General features: G+C 36.4%; 1 protein-coding gene and 1 long non-coding RNA gene across 2 annotated transcripts in view; one reads left to right on the top strand and one right to left on the bottom strand.

The window, feature by feature from the left end:
* LOC135694313 (general transcription factor 3C polypeptide 3) overlaps positions 1 to 16,629 on the bottom strand; it is a 44,147-nt gene that overhangs the window by 7,017 nt on the left and 20,501 nt on the right. Inside the window, exons 7-17 of the mRNA XM_065212993.2 lie at positions 10,466 to 10,522; positions 9,743 to 9,830; positions 9,130 to 9,188; positions 8,211 to 8,717; positions 7,580 to 7,664; positions 6,230 to 6,291; positions 4,883 to 5,060; positions 4,139 to 4,206; positions 2,669 to 2,777; positions 1,091 to 1,146; positions 52 to 430 (exon numbers count right to left, since the gene is read on the bottom strand). Of these exons, the coding sequence (XP_065069065.2) occupies positions 52 to 430; positions 1,091 to 1,146; positions 2,669 to 2,777; positions 4,139 to 4,206; positions 4,883 to 5,060; positions 6,230 to 6,291; positions 7,580 to 7,664; positions 8,211 to 8,717; positions 9,130 to 9,188; positions 9,743 to 9,830; positions 10,466 to 10,522 (1,648 nt within the window). The remainder of the gene's footprint in view (positions 1 to 51; positions 431 to 1,090; positions 1,147 to 2,668; positions 2,778 to 4,138; positions 4,207 to 4,882; positions 5,061 to 6,229; positions 6,292 to 7,579; positions 7,665 to 8,210; positions 8,718 to 9,129; positions 9,189 to 9,742; positions 9,831 to 10,465; positions 10,523 to 16,629) is intronic.
* Positions 2,771 to 8,217, top strand: LOC135694322 (uncharacterized). Its single transcript, XR_010517163.2, has 3 exons — positions 2,771 to 3,480; positions 4,062 to 4,119; positions 5,650 to 8,217. It is a non-coding gene; the product is annotated as an uncharacterized LOC135694322 (long non-coding RNA).

Raw genomic sequence — 16,629 nt, 5'->3', positions numbered from 1 at the left:
CATTTTTTTAGAAAGATAAATGAAGAAAAGTAAAGGATAAAAATATCATACCGAGTGCGTATTTGTAGCTGCCACAAAGGAAAGTATTATGCCCGTTGACAATAATCAAAGGCAGTATAGCTGGATGCTTAAAAAGCTGCCGAAGGACATATTTGTGACCTTTTCTATCAGGCATGTTATTGGTGATTCGAGAGAAAAAGTTCCACATAGCTGTGCTGTTTAGTCCTCTCTTTTCTGAGCGCAACAACGCCCAGCGGAACGCATCGAAAGCCTTTAGGTAGTCCCTTGCAAGAAAATTTGTTGTTGCGCTAAGAAAGTCGAGCTCACATCGATATCTTTTGTTTTCGCTGAATGAGCGAAACGAAGCAGATTTGTCGATAATTTCGCATGCTTTGCTATACTGCTCCAGCGAAACCATGGCTTTGATCACCTGTCAACAAAGAGAGGAAAACATGAGAAATTCCTTGTCTTATCCAATGCATATGTCTTATATTTTTTGGCAATAACTACCAGGTGTCGAGATACAGAAAGTCGGGTCGGCTGTGTATCGATTTCTGTAAGTCCTGGAGGTCGGAGTCCTGGATAATATTTGTTTGCCATCAGTCCTGGAAGTCGATGTCGTGTCGACAATCAATCTCATCCTAAGTTTTATCATCTCCTAGATGGCCTACAGAAGTAGTATTTTACTATGCCATGTCGGCGATTCTTCACGTCACGTCTTTAGTATGTTTCCATGTACGCTACAGAGCAACATTTGAATATGTCCTGTAAGTAATTTCATTGCGTCTTATCCGTCCACATGAAGAAAATAAATGTAAATATGTCGTGTCGGCAGCAACACATCGGTCCTATGCTGATTTCTTACGACATAAAATATGAGAACTCTTTTCCAGGCTGAATTTTTTGAGCAAAAGAGAAACGAACAGCCGAAGCAAACCCAGAGATAATTAATTTGCAAAAGAATTCTAACCGAATTGTGAGCTGATACCATGGTATTGCCCATATACCATGCTATAGAATGCAGAACATTAAAGTAATATGGTGCAAACAATGGTAAAATAGATACTGAAAAAAGAATTGTAAGAATCACCTTTAACAAAAGTTCCCAGACAAAAGCCTTGCTAAGACCATCTTCCCTTGAAATTGCTAGCAAAAAATTAAAAACATTTATTGCAGGCACGCAGTGAGGTGATGACGATAAATTATAAAAGCTTTTGGGACCCGATGGAGAACGAAAAAAAAGATATTAAGCTTTTCTGAATGCCATACTGTTAATGAGAATTCATTTTAGTGACACACTTTGATATCAGGTATCTTCTTGATATGTAGACAAATCCAGTGCATAAAAAATGCATTCTCTTTGCTATAATTATTTTTCTATAATGTTTTACACATCTGTCGCAACTGATGCTAAACTTTAGACACAATGCCTGCCAAAAGGTTTGGAACATTAAACTGAATTTCTGTATAGTGTCAGATGTCGATCTCAAAGCTGTTGATATTTAAATAGACGGATATCTAGCTCAACAAACAACGTTTTCTGGAGAATGACGAAATGTCCGTTTTTTCTACCGTTATCAATACTTGAACCGTGTCATTTAATCGTATCATAGAATGGATTTATCTCGCAACTGTGTTGAATAATATCATTTTCTCAATTGGATGTTCCTGGAAATCAAAATGAATTGATAATGTTGGGATTTTCCATTCATGCCAGCGCATTTAATATAACACTGCAGCACATGCTTTTCGCATAATGAATGTTTTTTCTTCTTGTTGATTCATATAGTTGCTTGCGTAATTCATGTTTGGGTAGGTATCCCTAATTGATTTGGTTAACGGCGTTTTGGGCTGACTCAGGCTAATCATGGGCTCACTCAAGCTATTCATCGGTCTAAACAAACAGCTTAATGACGTTTATTAATCCACGCCTGCATTTTAAAGTTATTCATAAAAAATCTTTGACGTAAAGTATGTATCCTGTTTTTCTAAGCATATAAAACGTCCGATTGTAAGGTAAGAAGTGACAGAAACGGTGATAGAGAGATAGGTAATCAGTACCGAGGTGTACGGTGTACAATGAAGAAGGACTGGTAACAACTGTTGTGTTTCCTTAAGTGCTCTCTTGGCACTTTAACATTAAATCTCTGAACCAGCAGATAGTTCTGGTGTTGGCACACTAGATAATTTCTATAGATAACATGAACTCTCGACCACAGTATCGCTAACAAACATTTTAGATTTTTCATCTTCTTCCATTGGGTCAAAGAATCCTACAAGTTATCTCTCTATATCAACATTAATCTTTGAAGAAACTCATGTACCTGGAGTGATATGATAAAGGACAATATAAAGCAATAAATCCAGTTTGAGTAGATGTTGTTCAAAAGACAGATGCACTTATCAAGGATTGGTAATTTGTAATTTCAAGGGAACGCAGAATTATAATAATGGACTGTTATCAAAGTTGGCATAAACAGGGACTGTTATGAAGTGAAAAAATTTTGGTTGCACTCCAATATACGTATAATTCTTGGGCCATATGTCTGATTAACTGATTAGGTAATCCGCAATCGGATTTCAACAGCTCATCTACCGCACATAGTGAACTTTATAATAAAAAATGTTTAAGTAACTTTATTAGGAATAAAAAAAGTTCAAAACAAACCTGCGGACTTAAAATAGTTGACAAAGAATATATATCCATTCTCAGCCAAGCTTTCAGTTTGACCTTGTCCATGCAACAATAAGCATTTTTGATACCAAAGTTTAAAATCCTTTAAAAGAAAGAGTGTAATATTGATTATGATGTATTATGTAAAGTTCGTGTTTACGATTCTCCAACTTCACAATTTATTTGAACTAAATATTATGAAATTGAGATCCAGAAACAGGTGGAGAAGCTACACAGAAGTACAGAAAAGGATTTTGACCTCAAGATATTGTAACTATCTACTTTCATTAAGTTAATTCAGCAAAACTCATTCTACATACAACCGAGGTACTGTAAAACAAGGCAATGGATAAATCCCAATAATATTATCTTCTTCCCGTAAAAACGGAAGGTCGTAGTGTTCACCAGAGTTAACGAAACAAATTCTCAGGCTCAAGACTCAATTCTTAAAGGCATTTACTAGGGTGTGAGCACTTAAGTTTCACGTGATATTGGCAACTATTGTTTACAACTGACTGTTACCTCATGTGGTCAGTCTCAGGTCATAAATTATATCACCACGACCCCCGGGACCATGACTCAGTATATTTGGGTACACCCTCTCATTCTGTCTCAATGCCTGTGTCTATCTTGACTCGATGCCTTTAGATTTGGACCTCTACTGTTAAGAACATCAGCTGATCAAGTTGTTTTCCTTTCCAGCGGGATTAGCCTTTACAACGAACTAGATGCCAAAACAAAACGAGCCTCCGATTTAAAAACTTTGGAGAGGAACCAATGAAAACTTCCCTGCCTTAGATGATATGGTATTACCTTTTTCTTTCAATTTTATCTTTCTATTAATAAGAGTAGTTTAATCTTATGCATGTTTGCAGAAGGTGTAAAGTTTAATCGATTTCGTTTACAATTTCAAAGTTTGACACAGCCTCTTGTAGAGCAGTCTGATGGGGCGGCCGTTAAAGAAAACGAAAGATAAAATTTATTTCTTAACCGTGACCTGAAGCCTCTACAGTCAACAAAATTGATTCTAAAAGTATGTAACAGGAATAAATTTTGAAAATAAGGCTGTTGAATATCTTATAAAAATGTGTTTCACTTGATATGAAGAAAACAGCAGGAGAGGACAGCAGCAGAGGACTGGAAGAATTAAAATTATAAATTTTGACATTAAAACATCTCACAGAGCTGTGTTTTAAACTAAATAAGTTGAAGACTAGTTTGCTTTTAAAAGATCTCATCTTACATTTACTTTAATTCACATGCATTTTTCTAGATAAGCTATTATAGGAAATAAAAAAAAATTCAAGCTCAAAAGAATTTTATATTTTCGTATATAACTATAAAAAGTCAGCCTGCAGTTTCTTATAAGCAAATTTCTTGCCTGCAGGGTCTTTAAAAGCAAGTCAAGCAGACAGTTGAGGATATTTGAGCCAGAACAAAATCAGGTAACAAGAGTTGGCTTACGTCTTTTTTAGTTATCTCTACGATGCATTGAGAACTGTTTTCATCCATTGTTTCATCTGTGCTAGATCCTAAGGAAAATCACGATATAATAAACAAAAACAAAGAACTAGAATACTAGTCTTTGAGCTACACTATTGGCGGTTTCAGGGAGGTAGAGGGGGGCCACGGCCCCAGGCCCCGCATTTATGGTAGCCAGAAGGGGCCCCGCGCCTATGTAAAACATGAACATTGTGAAAAACAAGGGCCCCGCAGACTTCTCGGTCCAGAGCCTCGCAGTTTCCAAAACCGCTGCTGCGCTATACTCTCATATTTCTTGGTGTCACCAGAAAGAGTATTTCCAATTATTTCAATAATTTAGGCCTAGTTTGTCAAACAGTAGAAAACTCTACTTTCAGCCAGCGACATAAACAGAAAGCCTGTTTAGAAAGAACTCGATCTGATCGCTATCAATACTCGCTACTTTTACTAAAAATGCTTTTTATGTAACTTATTTATGTTGTTTTGGCTCGTCAACATTGCAACTTATTTATGTATCGTGTATCGTTGAGTGTTATAGCTGCATGATTCGAATGCGTTCATTTCCAAAGCACTATTCTCCCTTGGCAGTGCAGACTGCGTCTATAGACGAATACCCGACAGATTAGCAGCAAACACGAGTTTAATATAAATAAGAAATTTGGTGCGACTATTGTTTATAATGCGATACGTATAACTGAGAGTAGACAATATTTCTGAAGCTCAAACCTGCCAAGATACTGCGAGCTTCTTCAGTACGGCCTAGTCGACGGCATAAATTGGCAAGCTCAAGCGTCACACCTAATTGGTTGGGAGCCAATTCTAGCACTTTATAATATGCATCGGCTGCCTCGGATAGCTTTCCGACTGCATGTCGGCATTCGGCAAGTTTTAGCCACACTGCAGCCTTAAACGGGAAAGAGAGAGCTGTCTTATTACTCTATAAACAAAATCAACCTTCTAGAAATAAATCAACGAAGGCAACAGTTGTATGATGATCGCATTAAGCCTGAAACTCAGAATAGCAACTTAGAAACGTTCTGTTCTATATGGCATCAAGCACTTTAAGACAGACTGGTAAACAGTCATTTTTACTAAACCAAGATGCGACATTTTGGTCCAACGTCTTAAAACAAAAACTTCCAAGCAAATTTTAAAAAAACATGGCTAATTAGATCATGAAATGCAAAAACTTCAATAATTAATTCCACCATTGCATTAGAATTGTTTTTTTAAATCAAATTTTTTTAATATTGTTTCTTTTAATCTCATTGAATTATATTGTATTTACTATAATTATTTTAGCTTAAATAGAATTTAAATGCATGATCCCCTTAATGCATGCCTAAAAAATTGAAATGAAATGGAAACATAAACACAGAAAAGTTGTTGATGTTTTTAGATCCGATACCTATGTTTTTACCAATATTGATTGAAGAAAACCATAAACAATAAAAGTAGAGTTTTTCTTCTAATAATTAGCAATTTCATTTTAGCCAAGCATCAAGTTGCTGAAAAGAAAGATGTATAGCCAAGCATGAAAGGAAACAGCTACAATAAATGAGATCAATCTTGGCGAAGCAATGAAACAAAAGTGAGTAAAAAGTCAGATCATTTGGGACTAACAGTCGTAAGTAATCTCTTTGCATTAGATTTATTAATGCTATAAAATTAATTTGAGTTGAAACAAAAACTGCACGAAACTTAATAATAGTAATAATATTTTAAATTCACAAAGGTTAATTTGTTCAGTAAATTAAATTACTGGCATCAATCAAAGTCCGGTATTTTACGTAATAAAAGCTTGTATTAACCAGAATAAGATTTTTTGAATGTATACGAATGAAAGTTTAAAAATTACAGAATTAAAGTAAAGGAATTTACAAGAATGAAATTTAGATGAACTTGAAGAAAATAAAAAAGAAAATATCTTAATGTTTACAAAGTTTAAAAATGAGAGACGAGAGTATAAGAAATTTCTGGCATGGCATGGATATAAAAGTAGGAATAGCAGCCCATTCACGCACAACCGGCATTTATTTGGATTCTAAAGAAGAATAACAGTAAAAAGATTACTTTACAATACTTTTCCGACGCGATAAGCTCTTCAAGGTACCAAATTGCGTCTTCACATCTTCCTACAAGTTAAAGCTTTTATCAATATAATTGAGACTGAGAAAAGTTTGCGGTGGCATGAAATTCATAAGCAGCTAGGCCCTCGACACATGCAGGTGTAGAGTCAAGACCCTTAATAAAGTGTATACTGGTTAAAGGTACCCTAAGGTTAGTCATGCAACATAATTAGATTATAGAAATGTCCAACAGAAGAGCGAAAGATTTAATGCTTTTTATTGGATATTTGCTTCATATAATACTATCTTTGCACCTTATTATGCATCAATAGCCCAGTTGTAAAAGCGTTACAAAGAACTTCACAAGGAAAAAAATTATTTCTTTAAGTCACAAAATTTCAGTTTTCCACAGCCGATAGCTTACGTAAATTTCAATATTAATGCGTTATGCATAATGTAGAACTATTATATTTCTGCATAAAAAAGAAGAAATTTTGGGGTATAAAAATTGGAAAGAAATGTTGATCTTCAAGAGGGGGTGGCAACAGAAGCGCTATAATTTTGTTAGATGCACAAGCACTACTTCAAATATCACTTGCTTAAATGTTTGCTTCATTTCCTCAGTCCATTTCAAAAGAACATCTTTTGCAAACCACCCCCCCCCCCCCTGATGACTCTCTAGAAACGCTTTGTGTTGTTTATCGCAAATTATTCAGCATAAACTCACAAAATTTGAAAATGTTTGTAATTCTCTATAGATAACTGGGGTGGCCACATCTTACAGCCCCCATAGCTGCTACGTTCATGATAAAGAGTCGTCATAAGTGGAAATTCACTTATTATAACCTTGGACATATAAACTTATCAGGGCTGTCGGGTATGCGTCTATTGCCAAAAATTACTTGACTCGAATTACTTGCTCAAAAAATTAATCTCTGATGTTATATCACCGTCCCATTATTCGATAGTGATTCTCAAGTAACTTACTACCGATAACAATTTTGTTTTCACTAGACGGGATTTTCACATGGACTGTTCTTTTGGATTGGTTGTCGGAACAAGTCGCAAAGTTAGATTGCAGTGGGAGTTCTCCTTTCATGGGGCCTGCATTCCAAGCTTAACAAAAATGTAGGCTCAAACTACATTGCATCTTTGTATGTACTTGTCACCATTTACAGGTGTAACAAGATTGGCCCTGTTGCAAACATAGACATGATTGGATTCTATGAAATAACATCCAAAGCCTTACAATTTTCTTCCACGAAAAGGGTGCATTGAAGGTTGAAATAAACTAGCATACCTTTCTATGCTCAATATGCACTAATCATAAAGATAGAAAGACATTGGGACTTACCAACATTGATGTATGCTTCAGAAACATCCAAATACAAGTCCCCAACGTCTTCTAAAGATTCTTTAAATAACGGGCAAAGAACGCGCTGTGGGAGAAAGAGCATCAAAATAATATGCTGGATGTTTTTTAGAATGCTGGATGTTTTTTAGAAGACTGTTCGGTATTGGTGAGAGTATTTCAAGGTATTTTCTGGCAAGGTATGTCAAGGTATTTACTGGCAAGGTATTTTCTCAATCACTAAGCAACGAAAAGAAACATAAAGAATTTGTAGATATTAAGCATTATCGATACAAAGGAAATGGTAGATAAAATTACAAACATATAGTCAACACCTATATGTTTAATGAACTGGCCACGGATGATCAATGCAAAATACAAAACCTCACACTTATCAAACATCAAGTAGTATTGCATCATTTTTTTACTACTGACTACCAAAAAGTCCTTTTTACCGAATCGAAGCAAAATTTACCGAAGGAAACAAAAATATTGGGGGGAGAGAGGTATCACACCCCTCAAAAACCCCTTGGCATGTCTCTCCCTGTGAACAGCATATCAATAAGTGGCTAGATGAGTTTTGCGAGAGACCAAGTACATGCTACCAGAAATAAAGACGACAAACAATGTTTACCTGGACGTCAAAACAAACTTTCAGTTCGATGGCACTCACAGCAATCTTCACTCGAATGTCGATAGGCACGTGGTCTGGAATATTCCATTGATCGTTGTCACGTTTTGCGCTGACATCAGCCTTCTCCGCCTCCTTCTCTTCCATCACTTCCTTGCTTACCTTATCAAGGTCAACCAACTCTGTTTGCCGCCCCTCTTCTTCCGCTTGAGCGTTCTTCGACGGCGAAAGCAAAAACTCGGTCCACGAAGGAGGGACTGTGGACAAATCAGGATTTTCACGCACAGGCTGGGTTTCTTGGACAAGAGACTTAGCAAACTGAGTGGTAAACTCAACATTTGTGCTTTCAATTTGCTTTGTTTCCAAAAGGCTGTTGATGGATTCTATCATTTTTGGAGGTAGCTTGACATCGGAGGTCTCTTCGACATTCTCTGCAAATGATTCTTCAGTTTTGTCTGATGCTGACAAAATCGAAGCCGGAATTTTTACTCCAGCGTGCTTACAAACAACCTTAAACAAACAAAGAAAAGTGCTTTGCATACAATAAAGGAATAGTCTTGAAGGAAAAAAAAATTAAAACCATTTAGAAACGTAAACGTGATGCCCAAGCTTTTCATCATATGTAGCATATAGACATAAACACAAAATCCAAAACAACAAGAAAACAGTACAATGTCAAAGTATAAATATATATGAATACATATCCTTGCTGTATGAAACAGGAAGGTTCTAAGTTGCCTTCTATTGTATACAAAACAGCAACTTAGAACCGTCCTTTTTTGTACACCAAACGTTTACAGCTCTGCATCGAGCATTTAGTGACAGACCGATAAACAGTCACTTTCTTTATATGAAAATGTTTATAGACTTTCTAATAAACACTATCTCATACACGCTTCGATTTTTGTCTTCACGAGCTTACCTGCAGACTTCTTTCAAAATTTTTAGCAGATATATGAAGCTCGGCTAGCATGTTTATACCTAAAAATGATATTGTAATATAGAATTTTATAAATATTGCATTCTTGTATGATATTTGCTAGAATGATAGAATGATAGAAATCATGGCCCGAACAATTTTTCCACCAAACACACCGATTTTGCATGATTCATTGGCTATGTTCATCTTCAAAACATAACTTGTCAAATATAAACCTGATGTAAGAATCTTTGAACCTGCAATTTTCATATGCACCGACAAGGCCAAAGAAAATTCATTTTAGGGATGTACTGTACTTAGAGAAAACATAACAGGTACTACAATTACAGACATACAAGGCAATTATAGTTGTTTCCTCAACTGCTGATCACTGCTATATGTCATTGATCAAGGAATCTTCACTTCAAATGCTAACCTACTTCAATAAATACAAGAAGATACAGTAATAAGGAATAAATGGCATTAAACGTGAAAAGGAATACAAAATGTTCACACTCATACGAAGATACAGAAAATTGCACAAGAAACAGTATCCCCGAGATGAAAATGCAATCACTTACAGAAAACGTCGTTTCTGAAAAAAAAACTGGCCTACCTTCAAAATCGACATAATCAGGGTATTTTGCAAACATTAACTCAAGTATCTCAATGGCTTTCTCAGCGTTATCAGCAAAATGGTGGATCTAAATGCAAAATCATTTGTATAAAGCAAGGACATTGCCTAAACAAATGCAACGAAAGGCTCTTGGTGATGTTTTTGGCTTTCTCGCCAAACTACAAGAACTTCAAAATCCATTTGAATAAACTTTGCATTCTATTATTTTATGATTGAAATGAATTATGAAGATGCACTTTATGACAATACTGCTCTACACTGTCTTTGCTCTAAGTTGCAACTTTAAAGCAAGAAAAGAGCGTCTTCTTTCTGAAAGTGGCTTTTAAGTTGACGTCTTGTAAAAATTCTTTCGACTCTATTAAAGTCTGCGAGGCTTGGCAAAAGAGCATTTACAAAGAAAAGATTAGAAACGACAGAGCCTATATAGAGAAATTGAAGGTGAAGACAACTTTTTGTAGAGACTTAGGGAGAGGTAGGAATTCGTTTTCTTCGTGAAATTGAGAAGACTTTTTTGAGGCCAGTTAAACATGGAACATGATCGGCAAATAAAAAAGCTAAGACCAATTGAAGCCTGAAGAGATTATAACAAAATAAGCATAATATAAACGGATGTCGCTTTTGTCATTTTCGGAATGATGACTGTACTTTTGAAAAGTTAGGAAAATAAGGCAAAGGATGAAAACGTTTCGAAGATTATAATACCTGTGCCATTTCCTTCCCGAATTCAATCATCTTAGCACCGTCGACAAAAGTTAAAATCTAGGGATGAATATTATCAATGGCATTAGCTGTAATGAATTATCAAACATCTAATTTAAGGCTCGCCCGACGTATGATGGTCGGTAGAAGAACACAACAAATCTCTTGAAGACAAAGACACATTTTGCGAGACGACTGTCAGACATAGATGGTTGCAAGACTTTTAACCGGCAAAAAATAAGAGATATCGCGTCAAGTGGAGTACAGAGACGTTACTTATTTGACCTAGCCTGGTCTGACATAACCTCATCTGACCTGACATAACCTAACCTCGACTGATGTGACCTGACCAAACCTGACACGTTATTATTAGACCTTATCTTATGGGACCTGACCTGACCTGACCTGACCTGACCTGACCTGACCTGACCTGACCTGACCTGACCTGACCTGACCTGACCTGACCTGACCTGACCTGACCTGACCTGACCTGACCTGACCTGACCTGACCTGACCAAGCACTTTGAGACACCGTTTACACTGTCCCGGGACAATTTTGTACTGTTACGGTTCGTAAGTGTTTACACTGTCGCGTTTCCAAATTGTTTCATTTAGCCGTTCCATTTACACTGTACCGGTAAGACCTTAATTTAATGGTAGAACATTGTTTCGAAAAACCTGTATTTAGTCAACCAAGGCTTTTATTTTGCCGCCGAAGTCAACAATCGAATTCTTATTGAGAGTTAAAATGGAGAAGAAGGCCGATAAAAACTTCCCTTGGACGAACGAAAAGGTGGCTTTAATTTTCAGTGTTATTTTAGACTACAAAACTGCAAAGTCCAATCAAGGCTTGGACTGGGAAACAAAACAAGCCTTTTCTGTGGTAGTCTTTTCTTCAGAATTTCCTTTTCTTCAGAATTTGACAACGTAGTTACGCCACAGTCAAAGCCTCGATTACCTGAAACAGCCATACAAAAGACCTCTTTGTGAATCCGTGACAAAATCGTTTCGGATAGGTGTTTACACTGTCCCGTTCAAAAACGGAACCGTGACGGTAAAAAAATTCGTTCGCTTTCAAAGCAGGGTCAAAGCTGTTCCGGTTAGCAAATCGTCACGGTTCCAAACTGCTAGTGTAAACGGTAGGGCGAACCGCGACAGTTTTGTCACGGTTCCAAACTTGCACGGGACAGTGTAACGGGGTCTGAGACAGTTTCTTTAAATGAAATACACATAAAAAGAACTCTGCGTGGCCTACCTTATCTGCCCCCTGTCTAAGTCTACAACTTGTCACTGTTCTTAATGCTTCAAATCGATGAGAACTATCATATTATCAACGTTTTTGGTAAAAAATTGCTATATTTTGGAGAAGAATCGAAAATAATGAGCCCACGCAGAAAAATTGGAAATCTGCAGTTTCAATTTATCTGCGTGGCCTACCTGATCTGCCCCCCTGTCTAAGTCTGCAAGTTGTCACTGTTCTTGATGCTTCAAATCGATGAGAACTATCATATTATCAATGTTTTTGGTAAAAAATTGCTATATTTTGGACAAGAATCGAAAATAATGAGCCCACGCAGAAAAATTGGAAATGTGAAGTTTCAATTTATCTGCGTGGCCTACCTTATCTGCCCCCCCCCCCCCCTGTCTAAGTCTACAACTTGTCACTGTTCTTAATGCTTCAAATCGATGAGAACTATCGTATTATCAACGTTTTTGATAAAAAGTTGCTATATTTTGGACAAGAATCGAAAATAATGAGCCCACGCAGAAAAATTGGAAATGTGAAGTTTCAATTTATCTGCGTGGCCTACCTTATCTGCCCCCCTGTCTAAGTCTACAACTTGTCACTGTTCTTAATGCTTCAAATCGATGAGAACTATCATATTATCAACGTTTTTGGTAAAAAATTGCTATATTTTGGACAAGAATCGAAAATAATGAGCCCACGCAGAAAAATTGGAAATGTGAAGTTTCAATTTATCTGCGTGGCCTACCGTATCTGCCCCCCCCCCCCCTGTCTAAGTCTACAACTTGTCACTGTTCTTAATGCTTCAAATCGATGAGAACTATCGTATTATCAACGTTTTTGATAAAAAGTTGCTATATTTTGGACAAGAATCGAAAATAATGAGCCCACGCAGAAAAATTGGAAATGTGAAGTTTCAATTTATCTGCGTGGCCTACCTTATCTGCCCCCCTGTCTAAGTCTACAACTTGTCACTGTTCTTAATGCTTCAAATCGATGAGAACTATCATATTATCAACGTTTTTGGTAAAAAGTTGCTATATTTTGGACAAGAATCGAAAATAATGATCCCACGCAGAAAAATTGGAAATGTGAAGTTTCAATTTATCTGCGTGGCCTACCTTATCTGCCCCCCTGTCTAAGTCTACAACTTGTCACTGTTCTTAATGCTTCAAATCGATGAGAACTATCATATTATCAACGTTTTTGGTAAAAAGTTGCTATATTTTGGACAAGAATCGAAAATAATGATCCCACGCAGAAAAATTGGAAATGTGAAGTTTCAATTTATCTGCGTGGCCTACCTTATCTGCCCCCCTGTCTAAGTCTACAACTTGTCACTGTTCTTAATGCTTCAAATCGATGAGAACTATCATATTATCAACGTTTTTGGTAAAAAATTGCTATATTTTGGACAAGAATCGAAAATAATGAGCCAACGCAGAAAAATTGGAAATGTGAAGTTTCAATTTATCTGCGTGGCCTACCTTATCTGCCCCCTGTCTAAGTCTACAACTTGTCACTGTTCTTAATGCTTCAAATCGATGAGAACTATCATATTATCAACGTTTTTGGTAAAAAATTGCTATATTTTGGACAAGAATCGAAAATAATGAGCCCACGCAGAAAAATTGGAAATGTGAAGTTTCAATTTATCTGCGTGGCCTACCTTATCTGCCCCCCCCCCCCCCTGTCTAAGTCTACAACTTGTCACTGTTCTTAATGCTTCAAATCGATGAGAACTATCGTATTATCAACGTTTTTGATAAAAAGTTGCTATATTTTGGACAAGAATCGAAAATAATGATCCCACGCAGAAAAATTGGAAATGTGAAGTTTCAATTTATCTGCGTGGCCTACCGTATCTGCCCCCCCTGTCTAAGTCTACAACTTGTCACTGTTCTTAATGCTTCAAATCGATGAGAACTATCGTATTATCAACGTTTTTGATAAAAAGTTGCTATATTTTGGACAAGAATCGAAAATAATGAGCCCACGCAGAAAAATTGGAAATGTGAAGTTTCAATTTATCTGCGTGGCCTACCTTATCTGCCCCCCTGTCTAAGTCTACAACTTTTCACTGTTCTTAATGCTTCAAATCGATGAGAACTATCATATTATCAACGTTTTTGGTAAAAAATTGCTATATTTTGGACAAGAATCGAAAATAATGAGCCCACGCAGAAAAATTGGAAATGTGAAGTTTCAATTTTTCTGCGTGGCCTATCTTATCTGTAGTGATTGGGGCTCTCTAATTTCAGTAGGCAGCTTTTGCCATATTTATTGGTCAATAAATCTAATGCTCTCAGTACCATGTGTTGTTGCACTTCTGTACCTCTCTGTACCTCTCTGTACCAGTGCTGTTCTTCCACTGGGAAAAATAACGTTGCTGTTTGCTCGAAATTCATATTTTAGGTTTCTAGTAACAAAGATATCCACCATAAATGCCGGATTCAGGTTATTGACAGTTTTATGTATCCCAGCCAAGAATAGCTGTAAATCTATCTGGTGAAGAGACACTGATTCTGTTTTATTAAATAAGGACTCTTTCTGTTATAGTAAGTAATTGATCAAAATTGGAAGTGCTATCTTTGCATATGATTCGAAGAGCACATTCATGAATCTTGTTTACCGTAAAAGCTCTATTAAGCCCCCTCTCTATTTAGCCCCCCTTTCTAATAAACCAATCTTTTAGGCAGAAATTTGAAATAAGCCCCCACTCTCTATTAAGCCCCCTCTCCATTTTCATACAAGACAGACTACAGAGTAAAGTGCAATGATTTAGTGATAGCTTATGATGTATTTCGTCGTAATATTGCCAATTTTTTAATTTCATGTGTTTGAGAGTGATATTGATTATTTTAAAGCAATACCAGATGATGATGTTTTGCAGCAAGATATTGCTGATTTGATTATTTATTCAGACGAAGATGAGGAAAGACTCAAAATTTCAATGAATTCCATGATTTAACGATTAGATTTCTGCCACTGTTCTGTTATACATTTTCGTTTTTAGACATAAACCAGAAAGCTACAGAAAAATAAACATCATTATTGTATCCTTGATCTTGTTTTTTGATATTAGCCCCCCTCCCTCTCCAATAAGCCCCACTCTCTATTAAGCCCCCCTCTAGGACCCCGAAAATTAAATAAGCCCCCGGGGGCTTAATAGAGCTTTTACGGTATTTCATTATTTGAATTACTACCATAGAACATCCACAGAAGTAGGCAATAACTAAAATTAGACATTATGAGGGAGTTCATTGCTAGAACTAGTTGAGGTGCAGCCATTAATGTTGATATGCGATTTACAGCAAGAAGTTTTTGACTGGCCTTTTTGCAGAGGTTTGCAGGGATTGGAAGCTTAACATTTTGTCGAAGGTTATTCTAAGAAGTGTCTCTTTGGTACTCTCTTTTATCAGATTTATACAGAGACCCCTTTATCTTTTTTCCGAATATTTGAAGATGTCATTTTTCTTTGTTCATTTTCATGTAACTATCCTCAAACCATTGTGATAACAAGCAAGCGTTTCTTTCGAGTGATTCTAATATTACGTGCAGATCGGATCCACAAAGAAAGATAGTAGTATCATCCACATAATTACATAGAAAGTAGAAAGTAGGACAAAGAACTACAAAGTATATGGTTGCAAATCCCTATTCTAAGCGTAGAAAGGTGTAAAGGTTTTCGAGATTGGGATTGGTTAACTCACATTGTATTCTTTGTTGTACCTTTTAGTGCAAATCGTCTCCATTCCACACCCTTACTATACATCATGGGCACATGCTCTGCACTTTGTTTCCACATTTTTGCTGCTATATGCATAACCAAAAATTACACTTGAAATGCTTAGGTGCCTTACGAACTGAGCAAAGAGAGCAGGGAATGACTTTTTGAAGCCATGTTCTAAAATTTCTCCATGCAATCTGCTTTTAGAAACATCAAAACAACCAACTCGCAACCAGGGCCACCAAGTAGGGAAACAGGGGAAATCGCCTTTGAGGGTTTCGGGGGCCTCAAAAAGTAAAACATTTCATTTCCAAAATGCAATAAATCAAATACTAATTACAAAAGAAGCGATAAAAAAAGGTACGCCAAAAAAGAACAACGTTTTAAACGATGACAAGAAAATGACTGCAATAAATGTTCGGAAATGTATTTTAAGACAATCGAAAGCGCGTGGTAGCAAAAATTTAGCAAAAATCTTTCCCTCTATCCCCAGGGCTTCTAGCTCCTTTCGGCGGCACAGCTCACAACAATTCCAAAACATATCTATGAAATTATTGCTCTATATCAGGGCTTGTAAAAACAATCTTTTCAATATCTTTGGCATTTTATAGAAACTTTGCTAGGATGCCCCTTAATGCAGGCGTCCACCACTCTAGTGATGGTTTCTTCGTCCTTGTATGCACAAAAAGATATGAAACAATACGCTTTTATAAGAATACCTAATTTTTTGATGAGCTTCAATATTCTTTCATTTTTTTATTATGAGCCTAAGATTATTCTTAAATTAATTTTAAGCGAAATAAGGTATAACCGAATTGCATTATAGTTTTAAGGACTTCAAGACCAGATACGTCTATTTCAAGACATAAATACGTCTATTTCAAGACAGCGTGAAACACAGACTTGTTTTGCTTTCCAAAAGACTCAAAAAAACAAAAAATTTAATTTTTGGTGAAGTTTGAGCCTTGTGCTCTACTTAGATTATTCTTAAATTTCAGAGATTTTTAGCCCCAATGTTCTTATAGACTTTATTCTTATAACAAAAAGTGTATACACCATATCTGTACTGAGACCTGTTCCTGCTCTTTTGACGCATTACTATAATGACAAACATGATCCAAGCTGTATCACTGCGTAAGACTGTGTGGTGGTGCCAAGTGCAATAAGGCTGCGTTTGACATTACGCTGATG

The sequence above is a fragment of the Rhopilema esculentum genome, chromosome 8 (assembly GCF_057945365.1).
Source record: "Rhopilema esculentum isolate cy_ngs chromosome 8, ASM5794536v1, whole genome shotgun sequence".
NCBI lineage: Eukaryota > Metazoa > Cnidaria > Scyphozoa > Rhizostomeae > Rhizostomatidae > Rhopilema > Rhopilema esculentum.
Note: the sequence above shows the minus strand (reverse complement) of the source record. Positions and strands in the feature narration are given on the sequence as shown.